Source organism: Staurois parvus, unplaced genomic scaffold, assembly GCF_062004578.1.
Source record: "Staurois parvus isolate SC_StPar_1 unplaced genomic scaffold, SC_StPar_1.0 ptg000362l, whole genome shotgun sequence".
NCBI lineage: Eukaryota > Metazoa > Chordata > Amphibia > Anura > Ranidae > Staurois > Staurois parvus.
Genome location: NW_028318158.1, coordinates 12,802,432 through 12,817,243, shown reverse-complemented (window position 1 = coordinate 12,817,243; position 14,812 = coordinate 12,802,432). Strand labels below are relative to the sequence as shown.

The 14,812-nt window shown below is 43.5% G+C and overlaps 1 protein-coding gene across 2 annotated transcripts in view; it reads right to left on the bottom strand.

The window, feature by feature from the left end:
* SNAP25 (synaptosome associated protein 25) overlaps positions 1–14,812 on the bottom strand; it is a 151,555-nt gene that overhangs the window by 58,959 nt on the left and 77,784 nt on the right. For both annotated transcript variants that reach the window (XM_089685123.1, XM_089685122.1), the window contains exon 3: positions 10,207–10,248. In XM_089685123.1, coding sequence (XP_089541249.1) covers positions 10,207–10,248 — 42 coding nt within the window. The remainder of the gene's footprint in view (positions 1–10,206; positions 10,249–14,812) is intronic.

The window sequence follows — 14,812 nt, the reverse complement described above, 5'->3', positions numbered from 1 at the left end:
GGGTGACAGTTACAGTGAGTAGAGGATGATGGATCCATACTCTAACAGATCCCAGGCTGGAATTCCCCAGGCAATGGGGGGAGATAAAACGCTGTGACAGCAGGCTGCCCAGCTCCCGCACACACAGAGAACAGCTGAACAATGGCAGATCTGACAAAACACACCACCACCAACACTGGCACAGATCAGCAGGTACCCTAAGAGCAGGCTGTGGGATCGTGATGATGTCATCACTCACTGCCACACATGTGATGGATGGCCAGCCGGCCGGGTTACACTCACAAAGACACAAGACATCAGAGTCAGACATTACCTTCCTCCATAGCCACAGCTACACCTCTGCTAATGAATGGGAAGCAAAGGGCCGGAACTCCACAGTGATCAGCAGCTGCCAGTCGGCTTGCAGTAAGGGACTAAGTCTGAGAGGAACACTGGAAGGAGCGGCAGCTCAGCTGCTACATTGGCCCCAGACACCTGGCATCTTCCTCTGTCCTTTCTTTCTCCCGTCTGCCACCCTCCTCTCAGCTGAAGAATCATTCATGACGAAATGAAAGATGACCAGGGACTAGGAGCTTTGTGGTGTCATTAGTTAAAAAGGGGCGCATTGTGCAGATGTCTGGTAGGTTGAGGCAGCAAGTTTTGGAAAGTGACTAGATGTGGAGCCAAAAGTAGAGTACAGACTCCAACATTACACCTAGAACCCTGGCATGTGAGGATGGGTTGATGGTTGTGCGATTGATCTTGACAGAGAAGTCAGGGGAAGGGGCAAGTAGGGGAGGAAATACTATGAGCTCAGTTTTGGATAGTTTAGTCTTGATAAAACACAAACAGAGAGGACGCAAATGCCTTGTGCAATATCTTTAGCATTTTATTAAAGGGTACAGGAAGACATAAATTATACTCACAAGCTAAGTGGGCTAACATGTATAACGCACAAAGCCCTCAATAAAAACGTCTGCTATCAAACTCCAACAGATGACGTCAAAAGACCTGCAACTGCCAGGGCATTGAGAAGAAAAGGCTGTGCTGACCAGGCCTAGGGAGCATTTAGAAGAATAAGTAAAATTGCATTTACCCCCTAAAGTGTTTGGAGAGCCCCACTGCAAAGGAGTATTTTTAGCTTCCCCAGAGTTCAGGCAAGCTTCCATTTTAAAATGCAGCCATTGTGATAACTTAAAGGGAATTCTTCTGTACCTACTTATATCCAAAACTCTACTAAATCTCTTCAGAAAAAGATAAATATACCAATGTCTATTTTCTGTGGGATTTAGGCTTCTGGATATTTTTACCAGCATACCAGGAGGCAGGTGAACTCAGTAACATTTAAAGACTAAGTCCATCTTTCAGAAAATAATAAATGCACATATATATGCCGAAAAAATGTGCATTTGTTATTTTTTCCCATAGGAGCTTGCAAAATAGGAGCTTGCAAAGCATTATACCTGCAATCAATCCTGCAGACTCTCTCTCCAGCTCTATGTCCATACCAAGGTTCAGGCTATAAGTTGGAGAGTTGGAGAAAGTGGTGGCAGGTGGCACACAGGACATGTAGTTTATTCATTCACAGATCTCTGTGAATGAATGAGCGTGGGCAAAGCCCAGTACAGCTGTGCCAATTTCAAAAGTCACAGTGGCTGTGCAGGAGAAGAACCCAGGGGGAGGGGTATTTTGGGGGTGTGGAGGTCCCATCTGCACCAGTTTACACCCTGAATACAGGTGTAACTTGTAACATGGTGAAAAATGTGGAGTTAGCCTTTAACATGGCTCTAGTCTTCAGAGTGAAGTCAAAACTTTTGAGGATCAACAGCTTACCATTTCTGGAGTGACTGACCTCCATGCATATATAAAAAACATTAATTAATAAAGCTGTGTATTCATTAAAAGAGAAGTATGGCCAAAGCTTGTTTTGACCATACTTCTCTTCTGGGTATCAAGAGTGCACTTACTTTTGCTCTCCTGCTAATGCCCATTGTCATCTGACGTCACAGATTCTGGAAGGATCCCAACCATATTATCAGAATCCACCAATATTCCTGACCAGCAGCTGGCTCAACCTCTTAATGCATGGCTGAGAGTTGGAGCCACCTGATCCTGCACCCTTTCCAGCCCGGCGCTCCAGTGAACACTGGAGGGGCAGAGTAGAAAGCGGTAACTGACAGTCACCACTCTCAACTCTGAGCACATCAAGCTGAATGATCATCAGTCATGTAATTGCTCAGTTCTTGGGCTTAAAGCAGGCAGGCAAGAAACAGTTGCAGCATGGAGGTGAGTAAAGATGTTTGATTTTTTATAAGTCTATACTTCTCCTTTTGTAGCCCTACCCTCTTGAGGGTCGCTGAGTTTTTGGATCCCCCTAAGCTCTGCACAGCCAGGCAACAAGCATTTTTCATACTTGTATCCACAGTAAGTAAACAGTCCATGAGATGGGGTCTAGGGCAGGGGTGGACTGACCATTTGGAAACTCGGGCACTGCCCCAGGGCCCGGGGTCAGTAAGGGGCCCCATGAGATGTCCCTGGTACCTTTTTCATAGGCTTTTTTGAGTTTGGGCAAGGACACAGAGGCCTCATGATCCCCTATTGCCCGGGGGCCCCATGAGTTGTCAGTCTACCCATGGTCTAGGGGTATATGGGATGCCCAACTTGGAGGAGAACTTCTTAGGCACAAAAAAGGCAAACAAAATCCAGCAAAAAGCACAGAGAGAACAGATGCTACTCATTAAGGAGTGGCTCTTCTAAACAATCTACACACAGTCTATGCAAGGAGCACTTGATCCCTTTAAATGAACCTCCTCAGACCCTAGATGAAAATCTCCTTACCCACCTGCCTGTCTTGAGAGTATCCCAGGGCAAGGGATTCCGAGACACACAAATAATGTAGTCCCAGGGAAAACTGGCTGGGTATTGCACCTGACTGCCCTCTCCCTTCTTTAGCCCAGGGGCTGTAGAAGTACTCACCCTGTCCTGTTCCTTTAGCTTTAAAGGTTGGAGTTGCTCTCAGGCCTTACTCTGAACTGGCTCCTTCCCTGCTGACAGACTGTCTTTCTCCGACAGACTGTGGGACAGTGGCGGTACTTCTTTCAAGCTTCCAGCCTGTAGGCAGACCCCCTTCCTCTGGGGCCCCTCTCAGGCTCCACACCAGTAGGGAAAGAACAAAAAGAGGGCGCACAGGCCTAGTGCATTACCATAAAAAATGTTTAATAAAAAATAATAAAGTAGGTGTTGTACTCACAAACGACAATATAGTCAAGGCACATCATAAAAGAACAGCTGGATCAACACCGCGCTGAGTAACAGTCCGCAATAGGGAGTTTAGACATCCAAAAGGCTGACGCGTTTCGAGGACTTGCCTCTTCCTCAGAGCCACTCAGAGCACTTCCTCACTCCTCACTCCATCTTCCACCCGATTCCTCTGCTGACCAGGCTCTCCTATATTTAAGAGTAGATATAGCCACCATGCCAGGCTCCCTGCCTGAGGATTGGCCAAACTAACCTAAGCATGCAGATCAGCCCCTCCTCACCCATGCCTACTGGCTTCTAGAAACTTCTCCAAATTTCTAGAGCAGGGGGATGTATCAGAGAACTGACCTGTGCAGCCCTCCAGCCTTAACCTTAATTAACCTCGCTGACTCACCCCCATGCTGACTCATACCCAGGCTTCTAGCAAGCCTCTAACTATGCACACACAAATATTATTATTATTTTAGAAGGCATTACACTTTATTACACCAATAAATGTTTTTTTTACATTGCAGGCAGTGTAAGTATCTGCATTGTCTTGGTATCAGCCTCTTGCAATTCACTGTACAGCAGGACTCAGGCTGGGAGAAGGAGAAGCAACGCAAACAGTCATTAAGGTGTGTTGCAGTGCTCATGTGCTAACAAGGGAAATGCTGATATATATATATAGAGAGAGGGAGGAGAGTAACAAGGAGATGTGCTTTATTTTGCTAAAGTAGTAGTGGGTAGTATAAACTATAACCATGTTTTTTTAATGAAATACAGTTTTATGTAGAGTACTGCTAATGACACCAATGCTGGGGGCTATTATTGTGTTTTCTGACACCAGTGCTGGAGGTTATTTTTGCAATTACTGACACTAATGTTGAGGGTTGCAATTGCATTCTTTGACACCAATGCTGGGGGTTATTGCTGCACCCACTGACACTAATGTTAACAGTTATCATTGCAGCCACTGACAACAATGCTGGGAGTTACTATTACTGCCACCAAAGATGGGGCTTATCTTTCAGTACTACCACCTCCTCTTCTGTGTGCATTGTTGTATGCTGCAAAAAAAATGGAAAGTTCTTTGTTAAAAAAAAGTTTTTAGAAATTGTTCCCCGTTGTAGTCCCACCCCCCCCAAAAAAAAGGTCTGCACCTTGCGCTGGCTCCTGCTATCTAACAGCTCTGCCGCTGCTAAATAAACTAAAGGGCGGCGGGGCAGGATCTGGGGGCTCCCTTGCTAAAGTGGTGTCAGTGGGTGGACAAAATGACCTTAGTGCCTAGGGCATTGTGATGATACACCCCCAGTGGGTGTGTCCATGTTGATCTGGATTCACTGGAGGTGGATTCAATGACCCTGGGCATTATTCAACAGGGAAAAGGCCTGGTCCTGGACCACGAAGCATTGGGTACTGCAGAGAATTCAAATTTTTTATTTTTTTTAAATATGCCTGGTTACTTTTTTTTTTTAGTTTAAACTGGAATTGCACTTTAAGTTATAAGTATGCATACAAAATAAACGTGATAGCTGTGTATCTGAGTAAAAATAAACGTTGTAGAAGATGTTGAAATAAATGACTAAGATAAGGATGTGCACTGACACAATGACATGTCCTACAGTAATGAAAGATGCTGGGAAAAAGTGTCGACAGCCCAGAGACTCCTAGACATTATGCAGACAAGACATCGTGGTTTAAAGTCACTGATTAAAAGTGAAAATTCCCACCGACCCAACTGTGTCACCAAGTTATGTGACACAAAAATTCTATTTATAATGCTAACCAAACATCACTTGATCTCAGCAGAGATATCTAGTAAATGTTACAGAAGATGCAGGTGTCCAAACACGGGCTGAGAATCATAGTAAATTATGTCTAAGTGGTCTATTGCACCAACAAAAGATGACAACGCAAGAGCAAATCAGACCCTGATAACAATTTTTATCGGCTCTAGGTGAGAAAATCTGCAACAGAATTTTATCTGTACGGTCATGGATAAACTTGAAAAAAAAGAACATCTGGTATCTACTAAATAGTCATACAGTCATCCCATAGGGCACATACGCTATATTGTCAAAAGTATTGGGACACCTGCCTTTACACGCACATGAACTTTAATGGCATCCCAGTCTTAGTCAGTAGGGTTCAATATTGAGTTGGCCCACCCTTTGCAGCTATAACAGCTTCAACTCTTCTGGGAAGGCTGACCACAAGGTTTAGGAGTGTGTCTATGGGAATGTTTGACCATTCTTCCAGAAGCGCATTTGTGAGGTTATGAAAACAGGAGGGTGGGATCCTCATTAACATGACAGTAATCATTTGTTACAAGAAAAAAATAGCACACTTACATTTAAAATTCTTTGAGATCAGCATAGGCGGTAGGAATTCCTAAGATGGAGACAAAGCAAGGCTATGTACAGGAACAGCAGCTCCAAGTCCCCAGACTGGTATCAAAGGTTCCCGTTCTCTGTGATGTTGGCCAGGAGATCTGGAGTTGTCGTTTCTTTACATAACTTTGCTTTGTCTCCATCTTAGTGATTCCTACTGCCTATGCTGACCTGCAAGAATTTTAACTGTAATTGTGCTATTTTTTCTTCTAATAAATTATTACTGTCATGCTAATGAGGATCTCGCACTCCTGTTTTCTTGTTGAATCCTGTGGTAAGAGTCTCTTGTGTGTGTACATTTCATCTTGAGCTATTGAACTAAGCAACAGGCATTTTACAACAGGAGATAATGAGAAATTGGAAAGGATGTGAAAAGGGCCTAAATCTCCACCTGCTGGAAAGATACTGTACAAGAAAACAAAAATGTACACATGCGATATTTTATATTTACTTGACTAAAAAAGTATACAGTATACTGTGGAAAAAAAATACAGTATTTCTGTAGGATTTCTGTAGGATTCCAGGGCTATAAGCCAGGGTTCCATAATTCCCAGGCACCAGGTCGCCATGGTGACCAGAAACTGTGTACTGGCGCCTAGCCCCCCGCCAGCCCACACTGCCCTGTTTTCCCCCCACCTCATGTCCTTGGCTGGCTGCTCTTCCCCACTCCACAGAGTGGAGCCTAGAGTTCCAGGACCCCTATAGTCTCCTCCATCCCTTTGCATGCAGAGAGCACAGCCCCACAAAAGCTGGCCCCTCAGAGTACACCACAGGCCCACTACCCTCCCCCCCAGAGCCCATGGAGAGGAAGACGTGGCCCACCACCCCATCCACACCATGGAACCCGTCAATGCCACCTTCAACTGCGGCGGCTCTCCCAGCCAGAGGACCAGAGTCACCGGGGCCACCAAGTCCTGCCACCTATGTGACAGCGTACAGCCCCACCTCCAGCACAGTGTCAAACCCCACCCCATCCCCACATCTGGAGGAGGCACTGCTGGACAGGTGAAAGCTGTCCTGCTGCCCCCATCCTGTGATGCTGCCCCCTACCTATCCCACTGCCCCCCTCCTGTGAGGCTGACCCCACTGTCCTACTGCCCCCCTCCCATGAGACTTCCCCCTCCTGTCCTGCTGCCCCCCTCCCATCCTGCTGCCCCCCTACCAGTGTCGCTGCCCCCCTCCTGCTACGCTCCTCCCTTCCTGTCCCACTGCCCCCTCCTGTGAGGTTGACCCCACTGTCCTACTGCCCCCCTCCCATGACACTTCCCCCTCCTGTCCCACTGCTCCCCTCCCATCCTGCTGCACCCCCACCAGTCTCACTGTCCCCCTCCTGCTACGCTCCCCCTCTCCTGTTCCACTGCCTTCCTCCTGTCCCATTTCCCCCCCTGCCCCACTGCCCCTTACCTGTCCTGCTGCCTCTCTCCTGTGACACTTCACCCTCCTGTCCCACTGCCCCTTACCTGTCCTCCTGCCTCCCTTCTGTGACACTTCACCCTCCTGTCCCACTGCCGCCCTACTGTGAAGCTGCCCTCCTCTTGTTATGCTGCCCCCCACCTGTCACACTACCCCCACTGACCTGTCACGATACCCCCCACCTGGCTCCTAACTATTTTAGCTGGCTCCTAGATTTAAAGCAAATTTGTCAAGCCCTGCTATAGGCTATCCAAAATTGAAGCCACATATTCAAGATTCAGCTTTGGTCCTACATTATGTTGTGTTAGCTCTGGAACAATTGGACAAAGTCCAGAATTCTACCCTCTCCCATGTCCTCTTATTAGAAGCCTTCTTTATATTCCTAACAGTTGATGTAGTCAACAACTGCAGTAATGAGTGTAACAATCACATTGCTGGTCTATATGTAACTTGAAGTGTCACTTTAAACAAAAAAAACATAATTATGGCCCCCTGTAATAAAAACCTCCAAATACTCACTTTTCCATGAATCTAAACTCAGCTGTCTTTAAACGCTGCCCCCTCCAGCTGAATCTTTACATTGCAACACTGAGCTCAAGAGTTCCTCCCACCAGCCTCTGCGTCATTACTAGGGCTTCCAAACAGAACCATAGTGGGTGGCCAGGGAAGTAGGTATCCAACACTGCCGAAAATGCTAAGACTAGGCCTGATGCTGTGACACTTGAAGTCAGTGGAGTATGGACTTCCTGCCTGATGAGAGATGAGTATTTAGAGGCTGATACTGCAGGGAAATTTTATTTTATTTAAAAAAAAAAAGCAATAGGTTCTCCTAAATCACATCCAGAAGAGTTGGCAGGCAATAGAGGGTCTAGAGCACATCTCAAACACAAGGTCTGAGGACCAAATCCAGCCCGCCAGGCCATTTCATGTGGCTTTCACATCTCACCTGCAGCTGTGGCACCTCCTTGTCTCCGCTACCACCTTGTCTCAGCAGATCCTGCACTCCTCGGTTTACCCGCAGAGAGGCTCACCTTTGCATCCCCATCCCATCAGTCCAACCTTTCTGTGCAGCAGAAGCACCCCCTCGTCTCTCCCTCCCCTTGTTTCAGCATTTAGCAGATTCTGGAAGCAGACTCCAGCCCTCCTCTGGTCCTCCTCCTGACTCTGCACTTTATGCTTCCCAGTCATGCCCCTCATGCTTCCTGGCAGCAGCACAAGGTAAGGGGGTGCACTGTGACATAAAGGAGGGTGGTGGACTCTTGACTCCTTGACATCTTTACTGAGCTAATTTCCAGGACTAGCTACTGTTGGTGGGGCCAAGACATGACCCTCTAATTTATTCCACCGCTGTCGTACCCATTTCAATAAATCTTGCCGGTTTGAAGTACAAAATGTAATGCAGTAGTCAGAAAAGAACAAAGTACACATCTGTACACACGCAAATGTTTTCTCAGTTTTCTCAGCTAATACAATTTCATGTAAGCTGAAAAGGAAATGATTATCTAAAGTGGATTATATGTAATACATTAGACCACAGGTTATGTAAAAAATAGACAATGTGCGCAAATATGTCTAAACATCATGACTCTGATCTCTGATCGAGAGACTCTAAAGCCTTTTACAGATATATTACTCATTTATAAATACTAAATGCTATTAGTGGTAATTACCGAATCTACTCCATAATAAAGATATAAAATAACATTGTGCCTTTTTTAAGCGGTAGTAAACCGTAAAAAAAAAGAATTTCGCCTGCAAGGTAATGTCATAATGTGCTAGTATGCGTCGCCTGAGAACGAAGCCCTCCACGCTGTCACCACTGCAGAGGCTGCAATCTTCACACGGTCTTCCTTCCGCGTTCCTGGGCTGCGGACACTTGAATGGCCAAAGCCACAATGACGTCACTCCCGCGCACGCGCATGGGAGCTACGACTGCAGCACACAGCATGGATATGCCATTCCTTCAGAGCACATTCGTGATGTCAGCAGCTGCTGCTCACTAGAAGATCTCCTGACCAGTGCACGTTTAGGAGATAGTCATTATACCTACAGGTAAGCTATATCATAAGTTTACCTGCAGGTAAAAGTATACAAAAATTTGCTTACTACCACTTTTAGGGCTGGTTCACACTATAGAAACGCAGTCCAGATGCTTTCCGGATACGTTTCTGAATGTGTGTTTTTGACGAGTTCTTGGAGCGTTCCAGTGCATTTTTGATGCATTTTTGCCGCGTTCCAGTGCATTTTTTATGCATTCCAGTTCATTTTTCCCCCTCTTTTTCTTCACTGCGTTGCAGTGCGTTTGTAGTGAGTTTTGGTGCATTCCAGTGCGTTCTTGATGCATTTTACTGCATTCCAGTACAGTTCTCTGCAGAAAAAATGCAGCATGTTCTACTTTTTTTTCTGCAACTGGAATGCACTGGAACTGCAAGCACTGATGTGAACTATGACACTGACAACCATATAACCTACTTTCTGTGCGTTTTGGATGCAGAAAAAAAGCAACTGAAACACATGTTGTGTGAACTGGCCCTAAGGCTACGTTCACACTAGCTTTGTCAGCAGGCGTAAGACAGGCGTTTGGGAGCGTTTTTAACTCTTCTCAAACGCCTATGAAAATTCTGCACATGGCAGCACACAGTGCTGTTCACACGGAAGCAATATCGTTGCATCGCGGCAAAACTGACACCTCGTGTCGAGTCAGGAGGAGTTGAAGCCTCCCATTCAAGTCTATGGTGCCGCTCTGCAAACGCCTGGCAGGCTTTTGCGATACAGTTGCGATACAGTTGCGATGCGGTTGCGGAGCATTAATACCATTTAACTTCATTATAGGAGTTTGTAGTGTGGTTTTAATGCTTGGCAAATGCCTATCAACCGCCTCAAAACTGCGCATAGGGCGTTTTGGGAGCATTTGGGGAGTGTTTGAGGAGCATTAAAAACGCTTCCCAAACGCCTAACTCCTGTCAAACGCTATAGGGGCATTTGGCAAGAGATAGAAATAAAGTCAATTGTGAACGAGCCCTAAATGTGTATCAATATCAAGCAGGTTAATCAATAAATGTCTCAGATGATGTCCACATTTGTTTGTTTGGTTTTTAATTAGTACACTATTCATTTTTCAACAGAGCATAAATGTGGATTTTAGCTAGTAATGATCTGTAGAAATGAAAAAGAATTTACTTACCCCTTCAACATACTGTAGCATTCGGCGGGTGCTTTCCAGTGACTGAAAAAGAAATAGATATTTTTACTGTAAGAAAGATACTGGGGAAAAAAAGTGTTGTCATTCTTTTTCTTATTTTTGTGACTTTATTTTAACCAGTGAAGGTCTGACAAAAAGATGGGGTAGGAGGAGTGAGTGCTTCTCTGGGACACTAAAATATTTTGTAGCACCTCTGTTTCTCTGATATTAAAGACACAAAAGAACAACAGTTTGATGGATTTAAAGTAGAACTATAGGAAAAACCTTTTTTTTTAATTTTGGACAAAGTAAATTAGTTATAACTCCCTGTCAGTTTTTTTTCCTATCTGTGTCCTATTGGGACGATTTACCTTCATTTTCTGTTCCATAGCCAAAACAGGAGGTGAGGGAAAATCTCTGCAAATTAAGGGAAGTCCTTGGGGACCCCAGATCACCAGAACGAGTGTCCCCATTGAAAGATTTCCCCTCTATTACTTTTCTGGAGACAACCCAAAATCTGAGATTTTCTTTTGCTTTCACTGATAACGGTAAACAGGACAAATAGAGAGGGTGAATCTCCTTAAAAGGGGCAATAAAAACCTGACAGATGTTCTAATCCATCTACTATCCAAAACTAAAAAAAAAAAATAGTATTGCTTTTAGTTTTAATTTAGTTTTCAGAACTATAGGAAAGAAAATCTCTTTCTTGAAGACATCTCTTTCTTGAAGACAACGCTTTTGAAATACTACAAATAATGTTCTTTCTTTTCCAAAGTTCCTGTTATGGGAACCTTCCTTACTATCAGCTATCAGAGCAATTGAGTACTGTCCATGATACTGTTTTTATTTGCAATAACATCCACATTTGCAGGACAAGCTTTTGGGGCGCATCCCCTTCTTCAAGGTCCAAGCAGTGTTAATACAGAATGCTTTATCAGAAACACAGTCTCTACACAGAAGGATTTTTTGGGGTGTTAATGCAAATAAAAAGGTATCACAGATAGTACTTTTTGTTTTTGCTGGAAATGCACTAATATAATATATTAGTGATAATATACAATTAATAAATAAATATTATTAGTAATAGTAATAGTGTATGGTATTTTTATTAATATATATTAATATTATTGCTTAATATATCCATGTCAATAAATAATAATAATAAGTATTATTATTAATAACAATAATCATCATAATCATAACAATAATATTTAATAGTATAATCACCTCATCTATGGGATACCAAATCCACGTAGTCGGCTCTCTAGCCAGTGTTGTATTTTTCAGCTACTAGAAAGGTAGATGCATTGCAAACTAAATTCAGTATGCTATACTATGGTCTAATCTTTGTTATAGTGCAGTAATAATATAATGATTTTGCCAGTTAGACTTCAGTAAAATATATCATTAGCTCAGTCTTGTTAACACAGGTATTTGTTAATTTAACAGTTTTTTTGTTTTGTTTTGTTTTTGTTTTTTTTCCTGGACAAATCCTGTAAGCAGCTTTAGGCCCCTTTACCATGGGTGTTCCATTTTTTTCATAAGTTCAGTCACGTTTTTCCCAAGAAAAAATGGATCAGTTCACATCCATTTTTCATCAGTTTACATCCATTTTTTCGTCCGTTGACATCTGTTTTTAACTGAAGAAAAATAGGGTTTTCTTCTGTTCAAAAAAACTGATGTTAACAGATGCGGACATTAATGGATATAAACAGATGACCATCCGTTTACATCCGCTAGTCAATAGAAATACATGGGTGTCCGGTTTTCATCCATAAACAGACAGGTGAAAAACGGACATATGGAACGCCCATGTGAAAGGGGCCTTACTGAAATCCTTATCATACCCTTTAACTCCCGGGACAGAAGAGTTAATAACAATCTTAATGGAAATTTTGGCTGTTGACATATACTAGCTTTTAGCAGACTCCAGCTAAGTCTTAAACCCAACTCCTGCTAAAACTTTTATCTTTAAAAGCCGGTATGAGCCCTCTAAGTTTATTACTGTATTTTGCAGTCAGGATGCATGTACAGTAATAAATATGAATTTTATTTACCATTTTTTATATTTTTTTTTTATCAGCGATGGTTCAAAATGAGTAGAAAAAAAAAGTAGAAAAAGAAATATGTATTACTGGATTGAACCACAGTAATGTGTTATTTCAGTTGCGCTTTAGTTTTGTAGGGACTGAACCTCTGTCAGGTTTTTATTGCTGCCTATGACCCTGAAAGAAAAAAAAAACTGACAGAGGTTCTAATCCTTCCTCACTCTGTAAAAAACTTTTTTAAAAAATTATTTTGGACTTGGCCTTTAATCTTAGCAGAATCTTTCTCTCCCATGTACAGGAGTACATACACAGCAATGACATCTAAACTAAAGTTCCGTTATGTTTCCCCCATATTTATATTGCACTCTGTGGAGTGCATGTAATCAATTATATCAGCCTAAATATGGCTAGATTTCTCTTATTCAGATCCATGGGCTGAAAGAGAGAACTAAATGGACACTAATCATCAGGGATGGAGGAATCTCCAATGTTCAGACAGATGCCACATCCGCAGCCGTCTGAATACCTGAACAGTGGCTGCATCTGATAGGATGCAGTCACTGTTCAGCCAACAATTTTCCACCCAACTCATTTGATTTTTAGATTGACATTTGTTGAGCCAACAGGACCAATACCAGCAGAAATTGACTGAAATGCCATTAATGGCTAGCATTGGTCACTACCACACTCATGAACTAGGGCAGTTTTTTGAAGGAGCAATAAGAACCTGAAAGGTGAAATAGATGTTTAGAAAACACGTGTCTGCCTATGTCCACCTGCTTCACCTGCCACATGTATACATGTGTTCTATCTATCTATTCACATCAAACAGCTGGGCAGAGACAGATGGAAGAGGAGTCAGGTGAGGGTTCAGGAAGAACTGAATGACACACTGTGCACACAATAATGTACGCTCAGGTGAATGGCAACCAGACAGCTAGACAAATAATCTTCACCGCATTGTAAAACGTGAAGACATCAAGACAAGCAGGATGATGTGCAGATTTTCCATTTTTGAGTTACAGTTATTACCTAATATTGTAAGTAAAATAGCTTAAAGGCTAAGCTCACCTTCTCAGGAAAACAGACTATGTAGTCTAGGGGTCACAAAAAAAAGCTGTGCAATTCTGCATCCCGAGAACAAATGAGCTTCTGCATTTCAAACCTGCACTTTAGCATGTAGGAGTTTTGAATGAAGAAGCACGGGTTTGAAATATGGAATTGTGCTCGCTTCTGGGATGCTGAGAGCGAGATCCTAACATTCAGGGCGTCCCAGAACTTGGGGAAGATGGGAAATCACCTCAGTGGGAGTTTTTCAGGCAGGCTTTGGGGATGGTCCTCATGGCCAATGGTAAGGATTTTGAACTAAGGACAATATTGAAATACTGCATGTTATTTTGAACACACCGGGCCCCTTGATTGCATTGTCTTTTTGTTTTTTAGTCTTTAACATAGGTCTAAAGGCTTAAAGTGGAAATTCGCTTTCTCAATCAACATTGACTATTTGGAATCCTTATCCTGTTAGCATTTATAAATAGATAGGAAAGTATATTATAATGACTTGTTTTTTACATTTCTTCAGTTACTTCCATGCTTAAGAAAACTATTTCATACATCCCAGGAGTCTACAGGAGGGGAGGAGGGGTTTTCTCAGTTAAGCACACCCTTCTGCCTGCATGCCTGAGCTAAGGGCAGATCGATTCCAGGATGTAAATGTTACGTGAATCATCTGCCCTCACTCAAGATGTCCACGGCAAGAAACGCTAGGGGGTGTTTTTCTAAGTGATTTATCCGCAAAATAAAGCATGGAGACATTGATAGATGGGGGAGTTTGCTATTAATAACAATAAAATAACTAAATAGTGCTTTTAGTTTGTGGTGCTCAGATACAGTGTAGTTACGCTTTGAGGATTTTTACTTTAATGCATTTTATGCATTAGCCCTGGTTCACACTGATGTGGTGCGGAATTCACAGCATTTTCAGTGCGAATTCTGCACCGCATCACAATCGCATCCCGTTCACACTGATTGATGTGGGTGTGTATGTTAAGTTAACGACATCCCCACATCAGTCCGCGAAACGCATTGCAATGTGCAAAATAAAATCGCATAGATGTTAACACCTATGGTATCTGTGCGGATCAAAAAAGGGTCCTGCACCTTTTTGGTGCGGGTGCGGTCCAAATAGAGCCATACAGAATGTATTGTTCTAATCGCACCGCATAAAAATCGCATGTGATTTGTACAGGAATGCGGTGCGGTTCCTGTGTGAATCACATGGGATTACCCACACTGCTGCAGTGTGAACCAGGGCTACAGGTAAAAAACATTCCAGTATCAGCTCACCCCCAGTTTCCCCCAAAATACTTACTTGACTCCTCTTTCGATCTAGCGCTGTTCCCGTGAACAGCATTGCTGCTCTCTCTCCTCACAGGCACAGAAGCAGCATCAGGAGCCATTGGCCTGTGAGGAGGGAATGGGGGGGTGGGGCCAAGCCACACTGCGTGTTCCTATAAACACACACAGCCCACCTTGGGATCAAGCCCGCACATCTGCCCCCA